Raw genomic sequence first — 14,082 nt, forward strand, 5'->3', positions numbered from 1 at the left:
AAAAATAAAAAGTGTTTTGTGACCAATAACACATCAACTCCAAACTGTGTTCTTTTCTTGGTGTTTATCTGTTTGAACATACATCACCTGTAAAACTGATCAGAAAATTAATTGCAAGAAAAACAGCAACCAAACAAAAACAATAACCCAGCACATTTTCCAAATCATAATTTTAATTTTAAACTTATTAAAGGGGAGCTGGAGGAGAACTCTCTCTCTCTCACTCACTCAGACAAAGCAGACTCCCCAGCTTGCTCCTTGTCCCCCCCTGCCAAACGCTGGTAGCTGGTAGTCTAGCAAAGCTGGTAGTCTAGCTTTTTAGCTTTGCTTATTAGTTTAGTTTATTCACTGTTTTGGTTAGTTTAGAGGGGGGCACTCTAGGTCCAATGGCCCATGGCTTTGCTGGCCCAAGCATCCTCCATCTTTATCCCCCGCCCAAACGAAGTTTGGCAGGAGATATAGAAATGGGTTCCATCTGTTCGTCTGTCCGTCCGGTCATGTTTTCGTTTCCGGGCCATATCTTTAAAACTACTGAAGATATCTTCATGAAACGTTGTATACATAACAAGCAACATGTGAACTAGTGCTTTTTTTGCCGAAACCCCCCCCCCCCCCCCATTTTTCAAATTTTTTCATAAAAAATAGGTTTTGACTTAGTTTCTAAGAGCAATGTTCGTTTCCAGAACATATATCCAAAACTATTCATGATACAGATTTGAAACTTGGTATACATGTTAACCAGGTGATGTAGATGTGCCTTTTCATACTAAGAAATTTGAGAAATTTAATTTTTTCATGTTTCCATGGAAACAATTTCAGACTTAGTCTCTCAGGTTAGTCTTAGGGGTAGGTTTTGTTTCCAGAGCAGAACTTGAAAACTATGAGTGGTATGGTCTTGAAAGTTGGTATATGTGTTGATTTAAGTAATGTATATGTGCCTTTTGATACTAAGAAATGTGATAAATGTTAATTTTTAGCTCATCTGGACCAAAGGTCCGGTGGGTTTATGCCATGGGCTGCTGAGGTCAGTGTAAAGAGGTAGGGTTGGTTTCCTGCAACAGAACTTGAAAAATGTGACAAATAATATCTTGAAACTTGGTATATAGTTGGCATAAAAGGTGGGGGATATACAGTAGATGACTCTGCCTTCTTGTTTTTGTTCTTTTTGGCCAGACCTCAAGACTCCCATAGGTTTGGTTAATTATTTTTGGTAATGTTTCTAATTAAAAATCTTTTTGTGAATGTGTACTCTGGTATAGCAACCTCTTTATATGTTACTAGTCACTGGTTGAGCCAAATTGTCTGGCGTGGCCATAACACTAATAAAGAACTGCCTGTCATTCGGACGTTTTATCAGTAGCTGAGTTTATGGCCCTTAGTTTTTGCCCCCTAGTGTGATGAGACTAGCTCTTTTCCAAATCTTTCATTTTAATTATGGTCCACTAGACCATTTTTATTTATAGATTCTAAATTAATTTGATGGGCTGGATTAGAGTCTTTATTGGGCCAGATCTGGCCCATGGGATGGACAGTATGTGTGTCACTTAACTGAGGTGTTATGTCAACTTGAAAGTGTTTAGGACAACTGATGCCTGATGGAATAAGCATTTATACGTAAATGTTTACATTGGCTTAGATAAGTTATAAGCAAGTGTTTATGTAGGTGTAATGAATGTAGGAATGCTATGAATGATGCCCTTAATTAAAGTTTTAGCAAAACTTCTTCTGAAAAGATCTCTGTAACAAAATGTTACGCTGCTACTAATGATAATATGCTAATGATATTATCTTCACTAGTAATAACTTTCCAAAGAAATGCTAATCCGTTCCATTTGCACCATATGCAGTTAAAATGTTCATATACTTAGATTTCATCACAGCGGAAATGTTTGAATTGCCGTCTCTGAATGAGATCTGTTTCATGCAGTATTTTGGCAAACGCATCTTTGATCTCAAATGCATCCTCAAGGCAATTGCAATAACAAAGCATCCTTTCTAAATGGGCTTGGCACTCATTTCTGTTTTTCTGCATCAGTGGCCTCTCCAAAGAACAAATAAACAGACTTCAAATAAACTGAATCTTCATTTAGAGCGAGATGGGTGAATTTAAACAAGTGAGACATAACATAATACATGCTAACACACACTATCATGAGGACAAACAGTGTCTGCATGGGCCTGGCCTTTGAATTATTCAAATCAGATTAAACAGAGAGCAAGTAGGCGAAATGACGGAGAGCCTGTTATTGTTGTTTTGACGCTGAAGTGGCCAGACAAGCATTTACAGACAGATTTAGTGCTTTGAGACACTTGAGATTTGGCCTGTGGATACACTGGAGAGTAATGGAGGGCCTAATTAGCACGCTCTGATATGGGTTTGGTTGCCATTCGTGTGATTTAACATGCTGGACCAAATTGCAGAATTGACTTGTATGTGAACTAAACAGCAGCGACAGTACAAGCACATCTGTGCCATGTTATAGTGATGAGTCTACGAAGAGTTTTTGTATCCTTGGGCACTGCATTTAACACTTTTGACTTTTCTAATCGACAGAACATTAGTGTTCTCTCAGTATCAACTATTTCTGAACTGTAATCAGCTGAGCAAAGCATTAATGCATGCTAAAAAGGATCAGGAGAGACTGAATTACATTGAGGTGCAGGGATGATGGGCCGTGTGTTGCTTTGTTTCACATGATACACCTTCGGAGGTGCCAACATTGATAACAAGAAAATCCCAGCAGGCAGAGAGAAAAAACAAACAGAGTTCCACCACAAAACCCCAGGCGAACGTTGGTAAGTTGATGGGATGGCTTCATGCTAGTATAAACAATAAAACGTAGATTGGTTGAACTGATATTTAACTGCAATTTGCAGAAATTTCAATCAAGCTGAGTGTTTAAGCTTCCTTTACATATTTGTTATATAATTAACATAAATGCACTTCTATCCATATCCACATTATATTCGTTCCTTCATCATCACTTCCTGCTTTACCCTGGTCAGGGTAGCGGCAGCCTATCCCAGGGATACTCGGGATATACCCTGAGTGGGATGCCAGTCCATCGCAGAGCACCATGTACACACACACCTCTCTCTCATACACATCTAGACCAATTTAACCCCTTTGGACATAATGTGTACAACTGTACACATTAAGTTCCATAGCATTTTTCTTTGTGTCCGAAGGGGTTATAGTCACTAACCCAGCTACCAGCATGTTTTTGGAGGGTGGGAGGAAATTGGAGAACCCAGAGTAAACATTTCCAGACAGAAGGAGAACATACAAACCACCATATAGACAGTAACCCAAACTCAGAATCAAACCGGGGGCCCTGGAGCTGTGGGACAGCACTACACTATCATTCCAATACACAAATTTCTACAGCTGATGTGAAAAATATTTATAGTTGATCAGCTATTTATAGCTCTGAGCATCAGTACAGTATATACTTTTTTTTTTGGATAACATAGATAAATTAATGTGTTTTTGTTTTTGACTGGCTGACAAGACCAAGGCTTGAGTTCACAGTTCAGTTAGGGCGGCAACTATTGATAATTTTTATAATTTAACTACTGATTCATTTTTTCGATTAATAAATTGGACTCATTTTAAAATATCCATCCATCCATCATCTGTAGCCACTTATCCTGTTCTACAGGGTCGCAGACAAGCTGGAGCCTATGCCAGCTGACTATGGGCGAGAGGCGGGGTACACCCTGGACAAGTCAGCAGGTTATTGCAGGGCTGACACAGAGACAAACAACCATCCACACTCACATTCACACCTACGGTCAATTTAGAGCCACCAGTTAACCTAACCTGCATGTCTTTGGACTGTGGGGGAAACCGGAGCACCCGGAGGAAACCCACGCAGACATGGGGAGAACATGCAAACTCCACACAGAAAGGCCCTCGCCGGCCACGGGGCTCGAACCCAGGACCTTCTTGCTATGAGGCGACAGTGCTCATTTTAAAATATATTAACCATTATTATTTAACTACTTAAATAAACCACCTGATTCAAATAACTTTGCTGCATTACCTTACAGGCATTTAGCAGACACTCTTACCCAGAATGACATACAACATATCCAGAGTAGCCTGGTGAGTAGTTGGGGTTAGGTGCCTTACTCAAAGGCATTTCAGCCATTCCTGCTGGTCCAGGGAATCGAACTGGCAACCTTTTGGTCCCAAACCAGCTTCTCTAACCATTATTGCTACTGTCACTGCTACTTACTACCAAACACCACATGGATTGTATTGTCAAATGAGAAAATATTAATCTCATAGACTAATCATTCATTTGAGACCATGCTCATTTTCAAGCCACTGAGTTCTCATGCAAACTACTGACTTTTTGACCAAAGTAGCATGAGATAATGTTTTCAGAGAGTGCAGGAAAGGACTATAAATATCCATGGTCTTTTTATGGTATAAATATAACCAGAAATGTGTGATGCAACTAGAAAACTGGATAATGTAGGACAACTTAATACACAATGATTAATAAGCATAATTCAGTCAGGGATATTATGCTTCCAATGTTTCTACATTCCCAAAAAGACTGATTCAAAAGTCAAAGTCCTTCCTGTGCCAGCACCTGGTATTCCCAGGCAGTCTCTCATCCAAGTACTAACCAGGCCCTTAAGGCACATCGTTTCTATAGCCCTCAGCCTCTCACCTTAGCTAGGGTTACAGTGGGGGGCTGGTCTTATGGTAACCGTGAGAGCTTGACTCCCTACTCGCATGTGCATTGCGCCTTGCCAAATGTCAGCAGGTACCATTTTTATGATGATATGACCCAACTGCAAGTAGAACTCACGATCTCCGGGTCGAGAGGCGGACATGCTAACCACTAGGCCAGCTCACGGTAAAAGACAGATTTGAGGTTGAAATATTATTTTAGAGGAGTGTTCTCCGTTAATGTGGCCTTCCGTTTCCATTCAAACATATTTTTAGTCTAAGCGAAGTGATGTAGCATGCCACAGCATGCTTCATAAAACAGTCCAACTAATAGTCAGTAGTGAAATTTGTTGCAAACTATTTGTATTAGCAATTTTGCTTCTTAGTTGTGGCAGCCCTAATTTCAGTGTTCATCTAGATGAAGGCAAAATAGAAGCCCTGACTGAATGATAGTTATTAATCATTTTAAGTGTATTAAGTTGTCCTACCTTATCTCGTTTTCTGTGTATCACACATTATATTACAGGTATTTAGCAGACACTCTTATATAGAGCGAGGTACAACGTACCCAGAGCAGCCTGGGGAGCAGCTGGGGGTTTAGCCTAGGTCACAACCAGACGTACGATTTTTTGGCCGTGCGATTTTTGGCGTTTCCCAAATCGCTGCGTTTTTTTTGTTCGTGGAGAAAGACGCACATTGGCCGTAAGTTTGTCTTGCAACCTGAAAAAAACGTAAGCGCCCGTAGAGTTTGTTTGACATGACAAAGACCCTCTGCGGCTCGAAAATCAGCACATCACACGCGCGCCCTCCGTGCGTTTCTTGCGTTTTTTGCACGTAGACCGGCCGTAGGAGCATGTACGACCGGTTGTGACCGAGGCTTTAGGTGCCTTGCTCAAGGGCACTTCAACCATTCCTGCTGATCCAGGGAACCTGCAACCTTTTGGTCCCAAAGCTGCTTCTCTAACCATTAGGCCATGGCATCCCACAACACCTATCATCATGTATCCAGCCATGACAAGCTGTTTGTTTGTTCTATGCAGGGCTGTTTGATGCCAGTGTATATCAGGTTGATGCAGCTTGTTGTGATGCACTCTGCTCAAGTTCACTTCACACTAAAAGAAACCACGGGCCATAAAGAGGCTTTGAGTCAAGCAAGCTGAGTGAGCGCTGGCAGGTGCTCCATTATGTGGTGTAAACCACTTCAGTCCACAATAATGAGCCACATAGGCTGATTAGTCATAGCTAATAACACAGCTACACCTCCCCCCCTACCCTGGCCTCTGGCTGTTTCTCATCAGCCTGCTCTCGCTGTCTGTCGATTAGCTGTTTGAATATTGAAGTGCAAAAGCTTCGAGCAGCCACTGGAACGAACAATTGATGTGTTATTTCCTTGCAGGATTGGTGGCAAAGGGCATTATGAAGACTAATTGGCTTTAGATCTGAGCCGCGTAAAGATGTTGTATTTTTATGAAAAAAAAAATGAAAATATGAAAAAAAAGTTAGATTCAGATAAATAATATTGTGGATCTGATGTAGCCATACACCAGATTACCATTTTCAAACTGGGGCAATTATGAAATATGTGAAATGGGTCTAATCAAATTTGCCCCATCAAAGATTTTAGGATATGGATGTCCATTAAATTTATAAAATATATTTGCGTGTTACAGGGCAAAAAACTTCAACCTAGGTGATTTTTTTTTTTTACCTGGGTTAAAAATTTTGACCTAGGTCATAATTTCCAACCTGGGTAAAATTTTGGATTATCTAAGATTCTTAATTGGGATTTTCCATCACTTCTTTTGTGTCTCTTCCATCTACTTCCTCTTGTCTGTCTGTCTACCTAATTAGCATTTTTTAAAAACATTTCTTTTTTTCATATTTAACCAGGCTTCGGACTCAAAACCTTCTGATTCTTAACCCAACACCTTTACCACTGGACTAGTGATGACTGTGATGGAAGGAGTGATGTATATTTTGTATTTATTAATGAGTATTAATATTTATTACATCATCAAATAGTTAAAATAAAGAGTCTTCCCAAATCCTAACCCCAAGGTATTTTGTTTTATTATAAAATAGAAAGTCTTCCCAAATCCTAAACCTTGGTATAGTAAGTCTTTCTAATGCAAGTAGCAAATTATGAACTCTGTTTAAAAATTCAAACCTACTGTAGGTCAAAAAATTCCACCTGACCTACAATTCTGACCTGTAACATATGCATGAAGGCTTTTTGCAAGATACTATCCATAGTATTGATTAAACATTTCAAAATGATGCTAGTTCTATTTCTGCATTTTTTATATATATCACAGAGGTGGACAAAGTATCCAACTTAAGTCAAAGTACAGATCCCACTAGTCAAATATTACTCCAATACAAGTGAAAGTTGTCCAGTCAAATTTTTACTTAAGTACTGAAGCACTTGCTTTTAAAAATACTTAAATATTAAAAGTAGATTTTCTGTCAATGCATTGTTGTATTATTGCCACAACACTTACAAAACCTAATGCCTCTGAAGCAACTGACTGAATTTACAAAATGAACGCATGCTGTGCCATCATGGTGGTTTAACATTAAGCTAGCTAGTCAGTGACGCTTCACCTGACATGCTAGCAAACTCTTTTCAGACTCGAAATCACATTGGGTAGCTAATATTGGTAGAAAAGAAAGATTTCTACATTTTGTTTATTTGGCAAGATTATGCTAAAACATTTCTGAAAGGACTTCAGATAAGTTAATGTTATTCATGTTAGCATAACTCCATTTTTATATGCCAACAGTGTCCAAGTTAACTAGCTATGTGTAAACATTAGCCGTGGACAAGGCGATGGCAACTTGTTGGGCAAATCCATAGAAAGTCATATGACTAACCAGACTGCACAGCTATTGCAATATTATCACTAGCTCTAAAAGCACGGACGGCTTCATTGCAAGCTTTCTCTTGGAATAAAACATTTACATACCTCAATATGCTTCCGCAGGTCGGATGGCGGGTTTTTGTAGACCATGATGTGGTTTGTTTTAGGCAAGCAAAACATTTAAAATGAAGCAAATCTTTATTCCTTTAAGAAAACTGAAACATGGATTCATGAGCCATGGGTGTGTGTGGATTCTTCAGAAGAACCGCCTCCTTCCATTCGGCCATCAATTTATCGTGTTCAAATAATGCTGCTGAGAAATCACTGAACTTGATTTTACAGTCTATAGATGTGACATGACCCTAGTGATTACTGATCGGCTGTCTCAGGGTCACCTGCGAAAAAACCAATCACGTTTTAGTAAAGAAAAGAAAAAAAAAACATCTACTTTCAAAGCTGCTTCATAGTAACAAGGACCTTGATAGAAATGTATTGGAGTGAAAAGTACGATATTTGCCTTTCAAATGTAGGTAAGTTAGTCATAAGTTTCAAAAAAAAAAAAAACCCTCAAGTACAGATACTCAAGTAAATGTACTTCATTACTGTCCATCCCTGATAGATAGCAATTTTATATATAGTGAATCTTATGTAACAGGCCTTTAATATTTGAAGCACAGCTTTTTTTCAGATACTTGTCTCCTTTCAGCTGAAGGCAGAATAAATATTTGGTTGCAGGAGTAGGGTTGTGAGCACATCTAATCCCATTAAGTGAATCAAATCAGGTGGTACATTTTGGCAGGTTTTTCTAATGTTCCTGCTGGGAAAGACCAGGCTCCCCATCAATGAAGCATCATTTTTGATATCTTGATATTGTGTGTACAGAATTGGACAACTTTAAAAAAAAAAAATCAGTCTATGTTCCATCCACAACATTTTAAAATACACATGCTTGTCAAAGTCCAAATGAAATTATTAAAATATCAAAAAATTAAAGGTTGTATTAAAATAAAACAAATCAATTATTTTCTATTCTGAAAAGTCTCATTACATTTCTACACTGAAAAGTACAATTTAATTTTTACACTGAAATTCTCACACACTTCATATGTTCAGTCATTTCATTCATCAGCTTTTTTTTAATAACCATCATGCTTCAGTAGTAACGAGTCCAGATTCAAGTTCAAATGCAGAAATATTTTTATTTTCTGATTTATTTACAGTAATATATAAACTTGTAGGCACATGTTTTACAGGCAGTTCATTAAAACAATATTACATCATTTTATATTTGTCATAGCAAACAAACAGGTTTATTTAATTTAATCAGTGACTATTAGTGTTCCTTGGCTAAGTAACACATACCATCAACTCTTACTGGCATGTTGGTGCCTGGAAATTAAATTGTTGGATAGAGGATATATTTATCTACTGCGACTGCATTTAATCTCTTGTCACTCTTACTTCTTGCTACAACCACACTATTGACATTCCTGTGACTATCACTGAAATAAATAGCACACTGTACCTGTCGTAGTGTGACTAGTACGGATCTAAAGAAAGACAGCCAAAACGGCAATATAAGCGAGCTGTAAAGCCAGATCCTACCATTATAATTACAAGACCCATCATGCTAAATTTACACACATGTTATTCCTCTCAAACATTAGAGAGGCTATTTGACTCTAGGCTTGTGGAAAACATACCCAGATGCTTGTTAGGTATGGTGTATGGTTGTTAGCTAGTTTTATTCAGGCATTATCTGAAGCTCTTTCCTGCTGCTGCTGCTAGAATCATGCAGTCCTATTATAAAGCTTTATATATTGTTTATAAAATCTTACCAGTTTCATCAGACCAATCCACTTAATCACCACGTGTTCCAATCACAAAGGCCACTTTCTGATTTCAGTATGCAATATAAAATACAATAAGTAACAGTTTCTTTTAAAATGGACTGACAAATCCACGTTCAGTAATAAGCTTGAAATATTGGCATGCAAGGTTATTATCCCTTGAAATAAGGCATCTGCCACTGTTTTAGTGAATTACTGTCTCAAAAACCAAGATTGGAATTTAAATCATGATTCATATGCCTTTAGTAAGTGGATTCTTAATGAGCACGTGCGCGCACACATGCACAGGCCATGACTGATAGATCAAGCTTTTACTATAATCTGTAAAAAGTACTCAAGTAATTTGGAAATCAGCATCAAACCTTAAAGGCACAGACTCAGTCATATTGATTTGAATCAGATGAATCCGACACCACTCCGACAGAACAAAGTCATACTTTAATATCACTGTTAATATGTGTTGGAATATACATGTTATTTGCCATTTGTTGATGGTTGCTCATCTAGCTAGAGAACACCATTTGGTCAAATTTAAACGTGGGACTTTCCTATTGCAATTATCTTTGGAGACAATTCAGGCAATAAGGCCTAATTTGCAAAAGCTGAACTGAAGATACACTGTACAGTATTAAGAAGATTAATACTATAAACTATGTATGGAACAGAAAGGATCACCATCCTCACTGTTTAAAGTGAAACTTTAGATTACTTCCTGCCTTGTCATAACATGACGAAGTTATGTGACTAACACAAAACCACTAAAATACAATAGTCAAAAGAAGTTCAAATATACTAATTGGTGAAGTGTTAAAGGGTGAACTTTATACTATGTAAACTGGACTGGCTGAAGGAGACCAGAAAATCAGCAGCTTTTGTTTTTCCACACATTTCAGTTTTCATATCGATTCAACGGCCTTTCAAAGTAATCAAATTTGTATAATTTGTATGTATTGCTTGTATAGCGTCCATCTCAGGGGGAAGTTTTTTTAAACTGATGTCTAAAATTCCACCTTCTTCATCTTATGACATTCACAGAAACCGTTAGTATCGAATCCTTGCAGTTTGAAGTTACACCTGAACCGTGCACTAAGAGCATGAGAGCGGTGGCAAAGCACTAAACACTGCTGCCATGTACTAACATCTGCTGCCAACTTGCATGATTGGGAGACTGAATCCTATTAGTGACAAGCTCAGGGAATAATGTCTTTCAGAGCAGCTCAGAGTGAAACTGCCTTAACTTCAGAATATTCTCTGAGGTACTTTTTTTTTTTAAATAATGTGACTGTTAGTGAACCGCAACAATCCCTTTACTCAACAAGTCACCTGTCCCACAACATAATGTTATGGTTAAACGTGCATATCTTTCTTTGCGAGATGGGAAATGTATTAACCAGAACTGCTATTTTGTGAGAGCTTGAATGTCCTTGGTTTCCATCTGATTGAATCCAGACACATCCTTTTCTGATGCCTCACATGACAACACACTTTCCCTTAAGCTTCTCAGCCCGTTTCTGTTGCTTGTTCTTTTTGCCATCAATCTGAAGACTGACAGTCCTGCGCTTCTCCAGGTTCAGAAGCTCCTGGAAGAGCTCTTTTACATTGTGATTGGTTTTGGCTGAAGTTTCCATAAAGGCACACTTCCACCTCTTGGACATGGCCTCGCCGTCGCTGGACTCCACTTCACGGCCACTGGTTTCATCAATTTTGTTGCCCACTAGCATGATAGGAATGCTCTCTACGTCACCTTTGATCTGGCAGATCTGTTCAAAGATGGGCTTTAGCTCCTCCAGAGACTGCTTGCTGGTGACGGAGTAGACCAGGATGAAGGCGTGACCCTTGGAAATGGACAGGCGTTGCATGGCAGGGAACTGGTGACTGCCTGTGGTGTCTGTGATCTGAAGGGTGCAGATGCTCTTGTCACAGCTGATTACCTGCCTGTACGTGTCTTCAATGGTGGGGATGTAGCTCTCGCGGAAAGTTCCCTTTACAAAACGCAGGACCAGGGAACTCTTGCCGACCCCGCCAGCCCCGAACACAACCACACGATAATCGTTGCTCTGCTCTGGCATTGTTCTTTATGAAATCTTAGCTGCAGAAAAAACACACACACAGATGAGAAATTAGTTCCTGGTAAGCAAGTTTAGCATTTAAAAATGATCAATACTCTTTGATAAGCTTAATCTCAAGATCCATCCATTATCTGTAGCCGCTTATCCTGTTCTACAGTGTCGCAGGCAAGCTGGAGCCTATCCCAGCTGACTATAGGCGAGAGGTGGGGTACACCCTAGACAAGTCGCCAGGTTATCGCAGGGCTGACAGACACAGAACCATTCACACCTACAGTCAATTTAGAGCCACCAATTAGCCTAACCTGCGTGTCTTTGGACTGATGGGGGAAACCAGAGCACCCGGAGGAAACCCATGTGGACACGGGGAGAACATGCAAACTCCGCACAGAAAGGCCCTCGCCGGCCACAGGGCTCGAATTGAACGTAGGTGTGAATGGTTGTCTGTGTCTATGTGTCAGTCCTGTGATGACCTGGCGACTTGTACAGGGTGTATCCCGCCTTTCGCCCGTAGTCAGCTGGGATAGGCTCCAGCTTGCCTGCGACCCTGTAGAAGGATAAAGCGGCTAGAGGAGATGAGATGAGTTAACCTAACCTGCATGTCTTTGGACTGTGAGGGAAACCAGAGCACCCGGAGGAAACCCACGCGGACACGGGGAGAACATGCAAACTCCGCACAGAAAGGCCCTCGCCGGCCACAGGGCTCGAACCCGGACCCTCGTGCTGTGAGGCGACAGCGCTAACCACTACACCACCGTGCTGCCCCTTAATATCAGGATTTTTATAACCAATTATGAATTTAAAAAAAATAAAGCAAATCCAAGGAGTACATTTGGAAGGGAAACTGTGTCCTGGCACCAAGTGAGGATATCCTATACTAGTTTTACAGCAGACAATGATCATGCACGTGCCCCCCACCACAAATCTCATCCTCTGTGCTGTTAAGACTGGAAGGATGGGGGGTGAAGGGATACAGGCTACAGTACCTATATAACGACATGCGTCAAACTACAGCTGCATAAAACATATAGACTGGAGGTACATCATGCGCTCCAGTACCATTTCTCATCTCATCTCATTATCTCTAGCCGCTTTATCCTGTTCTACAGGGTCGCAGGCAAGCTGGAGCCTATCCCAGCTGACTACGGGCGAAAGGCGGGGTACACCCTGGACAAGTCACAGGGCTGACATATAGACACAGACAACCATTCACACTCACGGTCAATTTAGAGTCACCAGTTAACCTAACCTGCATGTCTTTGGACTGTGGGGGAAACCAGAGCACCCGGAGGAAACCCACGCGGACACGGGGAGAACATGCAAACTCCGCACAGAAAGGCCCTCGCCGGCCACGGGGCTCGAACCCAGGACCTTCTTGCTGTGAGGCGACAGCGCTAACCACTACACCACCGTGCCCTCCCCAGTACCATTTCTATTGCTTTAATATTTATTATTATTATTTTAAAAAAAAAAAACGTTAAACTTTGTGTGTGTGTGTGTGTGTGGTCCCCCCCAAACAATTGCTGTTTGGGTTATCGTTTTTATAAAACAAAAACCCCCAGAAGGATTTATGCTAAGAAAGCATGTTTATTCTGCAGAAACTGCAAACACATGCGCCTTATAGCTTCATGATAAGAGCAGCAGAGAGCGCCTTATATTCACATAAACAGCACACTATATTCCTTCTTCCGGCGTCCTCGCGCACATTTCATCGCTTTGAACAGGAAACGGACTCTCTTCTTCTTCTCTCTCTCTCTCTCTTTTTTTCCCCCCTGCAATGCACAATCCCATTAAAGCGGCCATCCTAAAGCGCTACTGATGCAGACAGGATGCAGAAAAAGATGCAGGACGGATAAAAACCAGAGAAAATACCGAAAAACAAAAACATCTTGTAAGTACCTTTTATTAATTCCAATGCAAATTTATTCACTTTTAAATAATATTTAAGGAAAAAAAAAATAATAATAAAGCTGCTGCTTGTAGTCATTATTTGTGCACAGAAAAAAAAAAAAACCCACAACGACTCACCTAAAAACACAGATGAAGAGAGAAGTTTATGCTCCTGTTGTCATGTTGATGCTGTAGTAGACGCTGTGAATTCGTGCTTATCTTCCGGTCTGCCTTCAAAGCCGCACCGACACTGGAAGTCCATTGGAGCGCCGAGGTGGGCTTTTATAGGCGTGTCCGCGTGCAGCCTTGCTGCCAGTGACGTAAGGTGGAATCTCATCGCATCATAACTCCGCCCACTTTCCCTCAGCAATAAGAAACCCCCCCCCCCCCCCCCCACCCCCCAGCGCTGATTCTGAAGCCACCATGTGAGCACCTGAGCACCTTTCAGGAAATACAGTGCTGTCTGTTATCATCAGAGTTAATTAAAAAAACATCTCCTGGGGAATTCCCATCTCATCTCATCTCCTCTAGCCGCTTTATCCTTCTACAGGGTTGCAGGCAAGCTGGAGCCTATCCAAGCTGACTATGGGCGAAAGGCGGGGTACACCCTGGACAAGTCGCCAGGTCATCACAGGGCTGACACATAGACACAGACAACCATTCACACTCACATTCACACCTATGGTCAATTTAGAGTCACCAGTTAACCTAACTTGCATGTCTTTGGA

The 14,082-nt window shown here is 40.5% G+C and overlaps 1 protein-coding gene across 1 annotated transcript; it reads right to left on the reverse strand.

The window, feature by feature from the left end:
* Positions 1-8,787: 8,787 nt before the first annotated feature.
* LOC132873588 (GTP-binding protein Di-Ras2) lies at positions 8,788-13,698 on the reverse strand. Its single transcript, XM_060909301.1, has 2 exons — positions 13,493-13,698; positions 8,788-11,487 (listed from the first exon to the last, which is right to left on the reverse strand). The coding sequence occupies exon 2, from the start codon at positions 11,465-11,467 to the stop codon at positions 10,868-10,870; it is 600 nt and encodes a 199-aa protein (XP_060765284.1). The 5' UTR covers positions 11,468-11,487; positions 13,493-13,698; the 3' UTR covers positions 8,788-10,867.
* Between the last annotated feature and the right edge of the window lie 384 nt (positions 13,699-14,082).

This window comes from Neoarius graeffei, chromosome 25, assembly GCF_027579695.1.
Source record: "Neoarius graeffei isolate fNeoGra1 chromosome 25, fNeoGra1.pri, whole genome shotgun sequence".
Lineage (NCBI taxonomy): Eukaryota > Metazoa > Chordata > Actinopteri > Siluriformes > Ariidae > Neoarius > Neoarius graeffei.

Excerpts from the sequence above, each read along its gene's own strand:
- LOC132873588 (XM_060909301.1), bottom strand. The coding sequence starts at position 11,467 with ATGCCAGAGCAGAGCAACGATTATCGTGTGGTTGTGTTCGGGGCTGGC.